At 47.2% G+C, this 15,072-nt stretch overlaps 1 protein-coding gene across 1 annotated transcript in view; it reads right to left on the reverse strand.

Annotated features, from left to right (window-relative positions):
* Shc3 (SHC adaptor protein 3) overlaps positions 1-14,712 on the reverse strand; it is a 135,115-nt gene extending 120,403 nt beyond the window's left edge. The window contains exon 1 of the mRNA XM_027409914.2: positions 14,236-14,712. Within this exon, the coding sequence (XP_027265715.1) occupies positions 14,236-14,712 (477 nt within the window). The remainder of the gene's footprint in view (positions 1-14,235) is intronic.
* Between the last annotated feature and the right edge of the window lie 360 nt (positions 14,713-15,072).

The raw sequence follows: 15,072 nt of genomic DNA on the forward strand, positions 1-15,072 counted from the left end.
GAGAGAGAGAGAGAGAGAGAGAGAGAGAGAGAGAGAGAGAGAATCGGGGCCAGGGCGGTGAAGGGAAACTTTTTACTCCGTGGATCTGGCTGCTGTGCACAATGAGAAACAACCACACTTTCTTCTAATGAGGAGAATGTCTCCCAAAGCGATTGCTAGCCACGCCCAGGAGTGTTTGCGCTAACCAAGGCATGATGAGCACATGAATCAGGATGAAAGCAAAGCACAGGAAGAACATTTGAAGCGTCGTTAGGCAGAAATAGCAAGCTTGTGCCTGAACAGATGCCATGAGCTTGGGGCAGGAAATATTTGGGGATGCTCTGGAAGTTTCTGACTTGGAAGTGCGGTTATCGGTGGTACACTAACAAAAAATAGACCCTGGAGGGAAAGGCTGTCAATTCCGTTTGAAACGAGGCTGATCTGAAGGAGCCCATTAGATGGCAGATACTGCCCCCACAGTGCCCAACGTACACCGAGGCTGCACCTTCACCTGTAGCCTATGGTCCAAGTTGCCACCGGCTTGCTGGGGATAGGGTGGGAAGCATGTACACATGTGTGCACATGCACGTGGAAGCCAGAGGTCAGTCCCAGTGTCATTCCTCCACCTTCCTTTTTGAGTCAAGTGTTCTCATTGGTCAAGGTCTCTCATTGGCCAAGCCATCCAATGAGCCCCAGGGATCCTCATCTCTCTCTCCCTCTTTCTCCAGTTCTAAGATCACAAGAGCACACCACCACAACCAGCCTTTTCTGTGGGTACTGAAGATTGGACTTAGGTCCTCAAGCTGGCACAGCAAGCACTTTGCCAACACATCCATCCCCCACCCCAATCCTCCCCAATCACCTCTCCTACTGCCCCTTCTTCCATCCCCGCCTTTCCAATGAGTTCCCCGTGCACAGGATGGAATCAACCTTTGGTCTCCAATGGTTTTGTGCTACACTTACCAAGGCCCAGAGAGCTTCAGGCCTGACTCAGCCCCATCAGCCCCTCCCTCCTCTTCCCCCGCCCCACCCCCATGTACCAGCTCCTATGCACACATTTCCCATCACCTTCCCGACTGTTCCCAAATCATCCCTCGGGAGAACCAATCTTTTTTTTTTTGTTTTCTTGAGACAGGGTTTCTCTGTGTGGCCCTGGATGTTCTGGAACTCGCTTTGTAGACCTGGCTGGCCTCGAACTCACAAAGATCCACCTGCCTCTGCCTCCCGATTAAAGGTGTGCACCACCACCACCCCCTGGCAGAAGAACCATTCTTGACCTCAACATTTCTGTGACCAGTATAGGTCCCCGGCATTTCCTCTCCTCTCCCCACTTGATACTGAAAGAACAGGAAGCAGCTCTAACTCATCAGCTTATATCCAACTCCTAGCACGACCCGTGCCCCCCCACCCATGTGAGCTTTTGAAGTATCCACTGAAATGAAAACCTAATGTATACATTGACAAAGCAACACAGTGATGGGTAGAAAGGGAAGCCTGCTCAAAACAACCTAAAAGTGAAACAGAAGAGAAGCCACCCACTGCATATGGATATGAACAAGAGACGTGAGGGGCTGGGGAGGTGGATCAGTAGATAAGAACTCTTGCTCTACAAGCCTGAGGACCTGAGTTCAAGTCACCAGCACCCACACAAGAAGCCAGGTGTGGATGACTATGCCTATAACATCAGCACTGAAAGGGGCAGAGAGGAGTGAACCCCAAGAACTCACTGGTCCGTCAGCCTAGACTCTCAGTCCAGGGAGAGACCCTGTCTCAAGGCAATGAGAGAGTAATGGAGGAAGACATCTTATATGCTTCTCAGGCCCCACATTCATACGCTCGGGAGACGGCATGCTCACACACTGCTGCACTGCAATGGCTCCTCTCGGTCATCACCTTGACCAGATCTGGACCCATCTAAGGGATAAGCTGGTGGGCACTCTGCTGAGAGGTTTTCTCAATCAGGTTATTTGAATGTGGGTCACACCCTCTGACGGCAGCCAGATAGCACGGTGTAGAAGAAGGGAGCTGTGTTTCTTGTCTACTTGCCAGTTCATCTTCCCTGATTGCAATCTATCTTGCCGCCCCCACTCCCACTGCTGCTGCGGATGCTGCCACCTTCCTTCACCAATATGAGAACCCAGCTTCCTCCATCTCCCGGCATGGAATGAAAACCAGCAGCCCTCCAGGAATGCTCCAGGACTTCAGTGCCAGATAAAGACTACTAAAGCACCCAGCATCGTGGACTGAGCACAGCTACCAGGTTTTCAGTCTTTCCAGTGTGAAAACAGCCATTGTTAAATTACTTAGACAACACTGTATAAGCTGACCCTTAATATTTCCTTTCAATATATTTATTTTAGAGAACCCTTACTAATACATGCATGCACCACAAACATACACCACATACAACACACAATACAAGCATACACAAGCTCATAGATACATGCACACATACACCACACACAACACACAATACAAACATACACAAGCACACTCATATATACACACACATATAACATACATAACACACATACATATACACCCATACAACATGCACAATACACATACATACACACAGATACAATGTACACAACACACAGTACAAACATATACAAGTACACACATGCATACACATGCACACACCACACACAACACATAATATAAGCATATGCAAGCACACACATACATACAACATACACAACACACAATAGAAACATACACAAGCACACACATAAATAAACATGCATATATCACACGTAACACACAATATAAGCATACACAAGCACACACCACACCACACACATACACGCAAAGGAATGGGGAAGACACAAATAAGGAAGGTGGCTTAAAGGAAGAAAGTGACACTAGAGGAAGGAAGGGCTGTTTAGGACAGAGACTGAAAGAGGAAATCAACACATTTGTATGGTGATATGAAAAGCAAAGGTAACTGACAGTTGACACTCATCATTCCCCAGTCACTGGAGTACATCTGCACCTCGGGGCGAGCCTGTCACATCTGTTTCTTCTCATCTCTCCACGCAGCTGTTCACCCAACAGGAACAGACATCAACCATGGCAGTTTTGTCCAGAGGGCCAGCTGAGAACTACTTACTAGCGCACCCCTGTCTCCAGACTCCTAACCAGGCTGTGTACAGAGACAGCGGGAGGCTGACGAGGACAGTAGAGGGTCCTATGATCTACAGAGGGTCATCAGATGGGCCAGCTGCACAGGAAGGATTCAAGCCTAGTACTGTGAAGGTGACTGCGATGGTTACTCTTGTCAACTTGATAACATCTGGAATTAGCTGCACACACCTGTGAGGGATCTTTGTTGATTGGATCATTTGAGGTGGGAAACCCCTCCTTAAATCTGGGCCACAGCCTATGTAAAGACATGGAAGGAGGAAGAGCTTGTTCTTTGACTCTTGGCCCTTGCTTTCACTGGCAAGTCCATTCCTTCACAGGCACTAGAGCCTGCTTCTTCAGGATTCTGGTGTGTGCTGAAAATAAGCTGAGATATCCAGCCTCCTGGACTGAACAACTACTTGATTCTTGAACTTTCCATATGGAGACAACCATAGTTGGATTAGCTGGACCACAGCCTGTAAGGTACTCTAATAAATCCATACATAGATAGATAGATAGATAGATAGATAGATAGATAGATAGATAGATGATTGATAGATAGTCATTCTATCAGTTCTTTTCTCTAAAAAAAAAAAACTGACTACTAATACACTGGTCAAAATCCCATTGCTCAGGAGGTCATAGGTCCTAGCAGGGAACCTCCTACTACTATTGTTTGGCTAAATGGCCACGTTGTCAAACTGCCTTTTAAATATTCATGTTTATACCCATGGGTTAGTGTTGCTCTCAACCTTGGCCATAGACATTTCTTTTTACACTGGGCAGCAGTTGATACAGAGACTCATAACTAGTTAAAGTTTTGAGAACAAATGACTGTCAAGTCCAAGACCCCGGGAATGTTACAGAAGAAGAGGAAGAAGTCGTTGTAAAAGCCGGAAGATGGGAGCAGTGCTGTGAATGCTGTCCTCTGCATGTGGCTTGGTCACTGTGTGCACAAACTCACAGCAACTCTACTGCTCTGCACTGGGGTGCACCAACATTTCAGTGTAAATAGAGAAGGCTTGTGTGCTCCCCAACCCTCCCCGAGGGACGACCGGCAGTTCACCTTGCTGGGAAACAGTAGTCATTTTCTTCGCAGGTGTAGCCACCACTTTTACACTGCTCTTGCTCCAGTAACCAACCTGCATCCATAAGAAAAACAATCCTCCCAGGTGGCCACACTTGGAATTCCCTTTTTTTCTCCCATCTGAGTTAATATGTCACTGTGCAAAAAAGGTTATGCTCATTACAGGAGGTGTGACGTCCGGCGAAAAGAACCACAGCTGGGTTCTTCAGAGAGAGCTGGCAGCACCTTCTCATACAGAGAAGTCCTTGACCAAAGCAGCCCTTCCACCTCCAAGACCAGAGGGGACTCTGGCCTTAGGAGAGGGTGGAGAGGGCAGAGCATGGGCTTGGACAGTTGGAAGTAGGTAGGCATCTCACAATGCAGACTCCTTGCCCTCGTGCGACTAATCCCTCTTTCTGCTAGGGCTTCCTACCTGTTGTTTAATTTGGTCAAAGTCAAATAAAAACACCTGCCAAAAATGTTATTGAACATCCCATGAGAGCATAGTGTGTGTGTGTGTGTGTGTGTGTGTGTGTGTGTGCATGTGTGTGTGTAAATGTGCTTGTGTGTTTGCAGGAGCATGGTGGAGAGGTGTATGGAGACCAGAGCTCAACCTTGGGTGTCCTTCCTCAGTCGCCATCCAGCCTTGTTTCTGTGGTGGTTTGTTTTAGACAAGGTCTTTCACTGGCCTGGAAATCACCAAAAAAGGTTAGACTGCCTGGCCAGCAAACCTCAGGGATCCGTCTATCTCTGCCTCCCCAGCACTGGAGATTACAAGCACATGCCACCATGCTTGCCTTTTTTATCAGGTTCTGGGTCAAACTCAGGTCTTTGCATTTGCAAGGAGAACTACATTACTAACTGAGCCACCTCCAGAGTGCCAATAAAGCAAATCCTAAAATGAAACTTCACCTATAAATTATCATTTTTGTGAATATTTGAAATTAGAGGGAAAGACCATGGTATTTCCATTTTAGTGGTCACACACCTTGGCAGAGAAGCATCACTCTCTCCTAGGTGCCTGGGGCAACCCTGTCCCTCTAACACATGTGATGTCATACATCCTTGCTACCCATCGTGTGGTGATGGCAGGAGGGACATGCAGGCTGCTCCAGGTGCCCATAGCCATCTGAGCCTTCAGGCACCATCTGACACATTCAGGCACCAAGGACCCAGGCCTCTGGCCCTGTAAAGACCTCTGAACACCAAGCTTGAGAGTCAACACAGTTGGTAAAGTATTGGCCATGCAAGCATGAGGGATGAGGACCTGAGGCCAATGCCCCAGAATCCACATAAAAGGTGGGTACAGAAGTATGTTCCTGTAATTCTACCACTGTGGAGGTGGAGTCAGGAGAACCCCTAGGGCTTTCCTGAAGAACTGGCAAGCTCCAGGTTCATTGAGAAATCCTGCCTCAAAAACTAAAGTGAAGTTTGCAATTGAGGAAAACACCTGACATTAACTCTGGCTCTGGCCTCCATGCCTATGTGAAAATGTGTGCTCTCTCTCTCTCTTCTTTCTCTCTCTCTCTCTCTCTCTCTCTCTCTCTCTCTCTCTCTCTCTCTCTCTCTCTCTCGTGCACACACACACACGCTCATGTGCACACACACACACACACACACACACACACACACACACACACACACACACCTAATCACAGCTCCCCTTGCATGGTAATGTGAAAAACACCTAAGAGAATCTACTGAAAAGAAAGATTTTCCTCACTGTCACAGTGGCTTCCACTCATACTCACTCAGTCCTATTGCTGTGAATCTATGGTGAGGAAACACATCATAGTTATTTTGATTTTTAACATATTTTCTTTAATGGGGCATTTCTATTTGGGATATTGGCTGTAGAAATATTTAATATTTGCAAAGTGGAAGGCAACAGTATTGAAGTTATTTTCTGTAGGTGCCTCTAGACTGACCATCAAACAATCACTGGCTTTGTGCAGATGGAGTTCCTCAGAATGACCCCAGCAGAGAGCATGGCTGATGTGAGCTCAGGTGAAGGCCTGAGCTCACAGGGACTTTGAAAATCTGGGGCAAAATAAATTTCACACCTGGGATGGAAGCTGGGATGATGCTTAAATGATAAAGTGCTTGCTCACAAGCTCAAAAACCAGAGTTTGATCCCCAGAACACACACACAGAAAACCCTCCCAGGCAGAGTACACCTGTAATCTCTGGGGCTAGGAGACAGAGACAGGCGGATGTGGGGCTCACTGGTCAGACAGACTAGCTGCATCCATGATCTCCAGGTTCAGAGAGAGACCCTGTGTCAAAAAATAAAGGGGGGTGCAACTGAGGAAGACACCCCATGTGTCACACACATTCATATACAAACAAGCACACACACACACACACACACACACACACACACACACACACACACACACACACACAATTTTGAATGGATTCTTCATGTCTTTTCTACTTCCTCAATAGGCAGAAGGGAGCAAAGACTGGTGGTACAGGTCTCCTCTTTAAACAAGAACACGTTTCAGAAGAGACCTTCATGTGGCTTCACATCTGAAGCCTCAGCACTAGAACAATGAGTTATTTGAACTTTTTTTTTCTCAGAACACCTTGACTTTGAGGGGTTTCCAATGTATTCACATGTCTGCCGGGTGATCAGAAACCCAGAAGCTCTCATGGGCACTGCAAAGGCTCCTTCTCCAGCTACCTCCCCGAAATGCCTTTTCTGAAGACTCAGAGTACATGGGCAGTTTCTCATAAGATCTGCAAGTCACAGCTAGAAACCCAGACCCCACTGCCCGTGACCCCCCGCCCAGAACAGCATAATACATCCCTAAGCCTGGAATCCTGGGATCAATGTACTCCTGGATTTGACAAACTGCAGCTCTCAGCCCAGCAAGTTCTGAATACTGATCCCTTGCAGGGGCACTAGCCGGGAGTCAGGAAGATGTGAGCTCCCAGAGACAGCAGCAGCCATTCCCTGTGGGTGAGCAGGAGGGTCAAGAGGCACCCACCCTCTCCTAATGAATATGAAGAAACACTGTGCAGAAAGTCAAAATTCAGTCCTTGATACATTGCTTGCCATCAAGTGATCCAGAGGAGATCCTTAGTCCCCCCCCCCCCCACACACACACACACTCGGGCTTGATTAACACTGTTCATAATGATTCCAAAATGCAGAGATAAACATGCAGTCTCTCATGACAAAATGTGAACACAGGTAGATATACCTAACAGGAGTGTTGTTGCTTTGGTGGGCAGAAGGTGATGAGAAATCAAAGTAGGACAATTTCTGCCACTATAGGAAAGCAATAATTACAATTTTAAATCAGTAATTACCACAAGCACACTGGAAGTCATGTGCAGAAGTTCACAGCCTAGCATGCAGTTAGTCATATTCCACAGTCAGCATCTACCCTAGAGTACAGACAGACAGACAGACACACACACACACACACACACACACACACACACACAGACACACACACACACACAGACACACACACACACACACACACACACACACACACACACACACACTGGACAGCATACCCCCACTCTGTAGTATTCCTATGTTCAGTGTCTCCTTCCTGACCAGTATTCTTTATCCAGCACATATCAGAGGTTTTATGTGGAAAGCATTTTCTCCTCCTCTCCAGACAGTATGCACATCTGGCCATTCCATTATTAATTAAATGATTCCACATTTTCCTTATCCATTTTCATGAGTGTGCTGGCTCCTTCTTTCACCTATCATCCCTACCATACTTTTCTATCCAGCTGGCACTGGTGTCTGCCCTGGCACAGCAGTCCAGCCCTCTTCCTCCCAGGCAAGTGCTCTTCTGTGGGTACAGTGCCTATCACAGGCCCATCTTTCCAATTAGGCTAGACGTCAGAACCAGAACTCTGCCAATCATGATGTCAACATTTCTACCAGTCCAGCCTCCTGGCTTTAAAGACCAACAATGCTACAACTTCCACAGCGGGCACAGTGATGTCCAGAGAGATGAACTCCCATTCAAGCCCACACCATGCAGCCCTGCCACTCACCAGCCAGCCCCAGACTCTGATGCACTATAACCCAAGTCAAGGTCACAGATGAGCCCAGCTTGTAAGATGACCCAACTTCTCTATCACCAGGGCTTTGCTTAAAGGGTATTTGTCATAAATCCTTCCAAAACCAGGCATCTGTGGAAAGGCAAGCCCGGCGCAGAGAACTGTCCTGTGAGGACAAAGTCTTGCTGGTGGCTTATTGTTCAGGGTGACTTTGTTCTTAAGCATGAATAAAAATGAAACACGTGAGGTCATTGGGCATTTTTAGAAATGAGACATTTGCTACTTTCCAATGAGAATGAAAACAGCCCAATCCAAAATGTCATTGGTTGTTTGGCTATGGGTTGCAGAGGTGAAAAGGGGCGTGTGTGTGAGTATGTGATAAATGGGAGTAGGGGTATGTATGTACGTATGTATGTATGTATGTATGTATGTATGTACGTATGTATGTACGTATGTATGTATGTATGTACGTATGTATGTATGTATGTACGTATGTATGTACGTATGTATGTATGTACGTATGTATGTATGTATGTACGTACGTATGTATGTACGTATGTATGTATGTATGTATGTACGTATGTATGTACGTATGTATGTATGTATGTATGTACGTATGTATGTACGTATGTATGTATGTATGTACGTATGTATGTATGTATGTACGTATGTATGTATGTACGTATGTATGTATGTATGCATGCATGTGATTTCTGGGAGTGGGGGTATGAGTCTGAGTACATGATGTGTCATGTGTTGCATTGTGCAGTCGGTGTATTTGTGTGGGGAGGGTGTGGGGGTATACAGCATGTGTGCATCTATGCAGGATGAGGGCTGTATGTTTGTGACACGTGCTGTGTGGATCTATATATGTTTAAGGTGTGGTATTTGTGTATATGCAGTGTGTGAATATGATACGTGCTCTGTGTGCATGCATGCAGTGTATAGCATGTATATGTCTATGCAATGGGAGGGGCATGTATAGGTGATATGAGATATGAGTGTGTATGTATACCTGTACATGTATTCAGTGAGAGAGAGAGAGAGAGAGAGAGAGAGAGAGAGAAAACTGTGTCTATGCATGTGGTGTATATATGTGTATAGTACAGTGTGCGTGTATGCCTGTGCAATGTGTGTATAGGGTATTGTGTAACACAGTGTGTGTGGTATGCAAGTGTGTATAGCCCTGCAGTACAGGAGAGGGTGGAGATATGAGGACTATGAAGTGGTAAATGTTAGTGTGTGGCATTTTTTATATCTGTGCATTGTGTGTGTACAGATGTTATATATATATGTATATATATATACATATGTATGATATGTGGTGTGTGTATATGTGTGTGAGAACTGGTTATAGTAATGAGTATGTTTATAAGTATACGGGGTGTGGGGTTTGTACTCTGTATGTGTGGTGTGGCGTGTATGTGTGTGGGATGAGCATATATTTAGGCAGTTTGTGTGTGTGTGTGTGCATGCGTGTGTGTGTGCATGCGTGTGTGTGTGTGCATGAGTGTGTGTGTGTGCATGAGTGTGTGTGTGCATGAGTGTGTGTGTGCATGTGTGTGTGCATGCATGTGTGTGCATGCGTGTGCATGTAGGGTGTGAGGCCTACATGCGATATGTGTGTGTATGGCATGTGTATATAGCTTTGCAGTGGAGTGTAAGATATAGATGTGGGACAGAGTGTATTCATTTTACACATCGACACTATGTCACATAAGAGAAGACACATTTTGCAGACCAAATTAAGAATGTAACCATTAATGTCATGAGAATTTTTAAAGCTATTGTTCAAATGTTTTAGCCAGTATTTGCATGTAAACGACACATTACAAAGTTATTAAACAACTTTAAGAGAGAACAACTTTTAAAGCTCAACTCAACTAGAAGCAAAACAAAATTCAATTAACTCTACTACCTAAGACATCATGGACATACCTCAAAGGACTTGCAATGACTATTTGATATGAACTTTAGTCACAGTTACTAAAAAGGAGCTGTAAGGAAAAGATGTCTTTAAAGATGAGTCAATCCATATTTAAGAATAAATTTCAGAATAAATCTAGTTTATTAAAACCATCTATAAAGATAAATAGAAGATTAATGAATAAAACAGATGACTCACATACCCCAGATGTCACCAGATTCGTAAATCAGAGAAATAAAATTATTTTAAAAGAGTTTATTTAAAAAAAAGGCTTTATTCCAGAAAAAAAAAAAACAGTACCAACATACCATGGAATAACACCTCCTTTTTGACTGGTAAAACTTCCTCTTGCCCTGGGCATTCAGTGGTAGAACTCTAGCTGAGCATGTGTGTGGCCCTGGGTTCAATGCCCAACACTGGGGGAAGAAATTTCCATAACTAGCTTTTCACTCCAGTAAAGGGGCAATACCCACAAGCTAAAATACAACCATCAGCGAGACTTGTGAACAGCCTGCCCTGCCAGCTCCCCGGTGACAACCACTGTGTGCACAGCTCTGCGTAACAACTTTGAGCCGTTGCTTCTCAGTTGGATCTTCTTATTTTGGCCATTGGCATTTGGGCCTGCCCTAAATATGTTCATGTCTCAGCACATCAACCCCTCCCAGCCTTTTAAAGTCTTCATTCTAAAGAGCCCTTCTTGTGAGGACCAAGTTGGAGACAAAGGCTGGCCTGGAGCAGACCACAGTGTCACACCCGATAACTGTAGTCTTGGCCTTCACCAAACAGTTCCAAAACCGAACCTGAAACCTGCCTGTCTTCGGAGATTCTTCAGGGCCAGGCTCAGACTAGCTTTCCTTCCTAAAGTCTCCCTACTGGAACCAGGAGAGAAGGAGGAGCAGCCTGAGTGATCCACATAGCAGCCACACCACACACTGGTGAGTGGCTGCAGAACAGCACTCCAGCCATCTCCAGCCGACTGGTCCATCCAAACAGAAAGCAAGCTTTAGATAGACACGGAACACACTATTCATGGGTTTTTCTGTTCTATCTATCCAGGTCATGGTTTCTTGTTCTTCCTCTTTTATGTTACCACAATTAAACAAGTATCTGGAATACTTGGAGGGATAAAACAGTGTTGCTAGTGAGGCCAGGCTCACAGTAGTCTAAACCTGAACCCTCCTGAGTACATAAGCCCCTGCCCTTATTTAACATCAGGCTGAGGGCTCTGGCTAAGTTGACAGAGTGCTCTCTTAGGATGCTGGAAGCCCCAGGTTTGATCCCCAGCCCCCTTGGCTGTGCACACCTGCAATTTCCACACAGAGGTAGAGGCAGAAGGATCAGAAGTTCAAGATCACCATTGACTATATAGTAAGGTCAAATCTAGCCTGGGATACTAAGACCCTGTCTCAAGAAAGGAAGGAAAAAAAAAAAAACCTTTAAAGAAAGGAAAGGGTAAACTAACCCCAGGCTCAGGGGTAGCTGAAAAAACTGGTTAAATGTGCTGTTAGGTTGGAATTCTGCTGGTTGAGAACTTTTTACAGTTTTCAGTTTTCCATCGTTCACCGGAAGTTTTAGCAGCTGTTGAAGAAACAGTTTGATGTTGTGTAGACAATTAAAACCCATCAGGTTTCAGTATCTACAGTGCCCCTGTCAGGTAGATGAAGCATCTGAGAGTCATCAGTCCTGTGTACAGCTTCCCATCACCACCTGCCACTTTTGGTAGAAAACCTATGATGATGCAGTGTCGGAATGTTCCAGAAGACTGGAAGGCATCTGGGACTTTCTTTAACTTAGAAAACAGAATTATATCAAATGGAATTAAAGCAACTTCACAAACCTGAGTTCCTGTTATAAAATGCAGGCTTTTGAGGGTATCAGAAGAATCCTTCATTCATCAGTAACTCTAAATTAAGAGATTTTCGGGCTTTCAATAAAACAGGTCATTTTAAAACTCAGCATGGCAATGTGGGAAATCTGCTCACATGTGCAACAGAGGGCCATTGGATCAGTTGAAGGGGACATGCACACAAGAACTACACCTGTCCTTTAGCATCTGGATTTCTTTCTGCGTACTCTCAGACTTCTCCAGGGATGCAAGGACCACCCCTGCACTTATGCTCACAGGACACCACTGTTCACAGCTGCTGACAAACTACAGGAGCAATGGAGGACAGTGCAGGTCATTAGTGACTGGTGACAGGCACCTCCATGCGCCAGTGCCCCTGGGGCACTACTGTGCCCTCTCCCTTGGGGACACACAGAGCTTCAGAGTAGACCCCATCAGCTTTCTGACCCATAATGTACTGCTGCTGACTCTCAGATAACTCAAAACTGTCCCCACAGAAAGAGTCCAGGCTAAGCCCATTATCTTCCTATATTCCCCATTTGGCCCCATCTGACAAGGGCAAAGCCTTAGGTAGAGTGATTTTTCTCTCTAAAATACCATTTCAATTTGTCTGGCTGAATATTCAAATTCCAGACTCATTGACCTGTTTCTTGGGAACTGGTACAGCTTACTTCAAGCGAAGCGGTTCTTTTAAAGCATGAGTTTGAGAACTGTCCCTCATTTTGAAACCAACCCTCTGTGCTCTGCCTCACACACACCAACAGCTCTGCCCAGTTCTATTTGCCTATTTTAAATGCTTCATAAAAAGAAGCATAAGATGCAATTATGAGACTAACAGAGATAACAAATATATTCCAGTCATGGTTTAACCTCCGAGTTGTTATGGTTTGGTTTTTGTTTGCTTGCTTGGTTGGTTTTACTCTTTGGCCCCTAGACGTATAATTTAAATAAGCAATATTCATCTCTTTAAAGATAAACTCAGCCAAATGTGTATGTTTTATGCTGCTCTGTGTTCCTTTTGCTAATTACTATGATAATATATGATCTGTGTTCAGTAGCTGAGAGGTCAAATTAAAGTGCAGACTGGAGTGGGGAAAGCCCCAGTGGCCACATTCTTTATATGTGTCTTATACAGTCAGAGATAACATGCATTCCTTTGGGGATTTGGTTCCAAGCTGCCAAGATACTGCATTTTACCTGAAGATGTGCCCTGTGGAATTTGTAAATTGGATCTGCAACTAGTGCTTACAACCCGGAATGGCTGTCCTACAGGTTTGTTAATGCAGGCGGCTGGGAAAGCTTCTGATTTATCAGGAAAGCCATGCCTGAGGTGGCAGGACTGAAATAAACCCCAGGACTCTCTACTGGCTCTCACCTGGGAGGAGCATGGCTGAGGCTGCTTTAGCTGATCAGACTGAAGGAAATGGGCACAGGGTAGATTAACTGAGCTGAGCTGAGTACCTTCGACGCCACGGCTTGCTTGTGCCCTGCAGGGATTTTACCAACTACGTTGTGATTCTTTTTAAAATTATCATTCTTTGTGTTGCAAGAAAAACTCCTTTCCAGTCTGTGGGTCTAGGGGCCACAACCTCAACCTCTCTTAGCCCATTTAAAGGGAAGACTACTATCACCTGGGCAACAGATTCCTTTCACTGATGTAAACCAAAGCAATCCAGGGCCAAAGAATATCTTTCCAGGTAAGACACTAGAACCTGTCTCATAGGAAGCAAGGCTGTGGCTGCCTTCCAGAAGCTGGGCGTTCTTGCTCTGGAGGGGAATATGGCCGACCCCGCCACCAGGGGAGGACACAGAAGTTGTGGCACTGGGGCACATCTCTTGTGTGTCGGGGTGGGGAGGGTGCCAGATCTGACTGATGTACTTCTGGTAGGCCAGACCATGAACTCATCAGGATGGACTCCTAGAGCGAGAGGGAATACTAGCAGGACTTCTGATGAAGCCAGGTGGCATAAGTATGCCTCAACAACAGTGCCCTGTGCAAAGCAGGCCCCCCTGCGAGGTGACCAGACAGTTCACCTTTACCCCCGCCCCTACATGCAAAAGGCGCATTTGTAGTGCACTACTTGACCTGTCGAGCAAGAGGATGGCTAAGGAGGGCGCATTTCCTCATATTCAAACGTCGTCTGTGTTCCCGTACCTTGGGGCTTCAGAGAAGGACATCTGTCCCCAGCCGCCCCAATTCCCCCCACGTACCCCGGCCCCAAAACCTTCGCCCAGCTGTGGGCTCGGGTTACCCACCTTGACCACATAGGTGACTCCGGGCCCCAGCACCTGGTCGTTGGAGTGAGGCGCGCCCCGCGGGGGCCTGGGCAGCGGCTCGTCGCCGGCCCGGCTCTTCTTGGTGGCGCTCATGCTGGCGGCCTGGGCGCGGGACCCGGGGGTCGCGCTGCCAGCGTCCGGGGCAGCCAGGCTGGGCGCGCTGCAGCTGCCCGAGAGCCGCGCGCCAGCCCGCTCCCGGGCGGCGGACGACAGGCCGCGCAGGCCGGAGCTGGAGAGTTTCAGGTGGGACACCTTGTGGAGCAGGTGGCCCAGGCTGCCGGGCCCATCGTCCGGCGCCTTGCGCAGCGCCTCGCCCGACACCAGGTAGGGGGTCGCCGCGGGCGCCTCCGCCGAGACCTTGCCGCCGCTGCCGTTCACCGACAGGCTGTGGAGAAGGTCATCGACCGATGTCACCGAGTCATTCCTGAAGCGGTTGTACTTGGTGCGTGGAAGCATGCCCCTCCGTGAGCTCGCCGCATCCGCCCGGGCGCTGCTGGTGCCGGCCCCGGCGCGGGCTGCCGCGCATAGCACACTAGCCGCGAGCCCCGGAGCGGGACAAGGAGCTGGGGTCCCAGGACAGCCTTTCCGGAAAGGGACCGCCGAGGCCGACGATCGAGTCCTCAAACCGTTATAAGGCAGCAGAGCAGCCGACGCGCAGCGCGGGCCCGGGAGACCACGGATTGGGGTGGAACGCTTGCCTTGCAAAAGTCATAGTTACCGCTGATGGAGCGCCCAGCTGCACGGGGCTGCTCCCAGCAAAAGCGTGACTCACTCCGAGGAGACCCTTCTCAACAAAGGCTCGGTGAGCTCCGCAAA

This window comes from Cricetulus griseus, chromosome 3 (genome assembly GCF_003668045.3).
Source record: "Cricetulus griseus strain 17A/GY chromosome 3, alternate assembly CriGri-PICRH-1.0, whole genome shotgun sequence".
NCBI classification, from domain to species: Eukaryota; Metazoa; Chordata; class Mammalia; order Rodentia; family Cricetidae; genus Cricetulus; species Cricetulus griseus.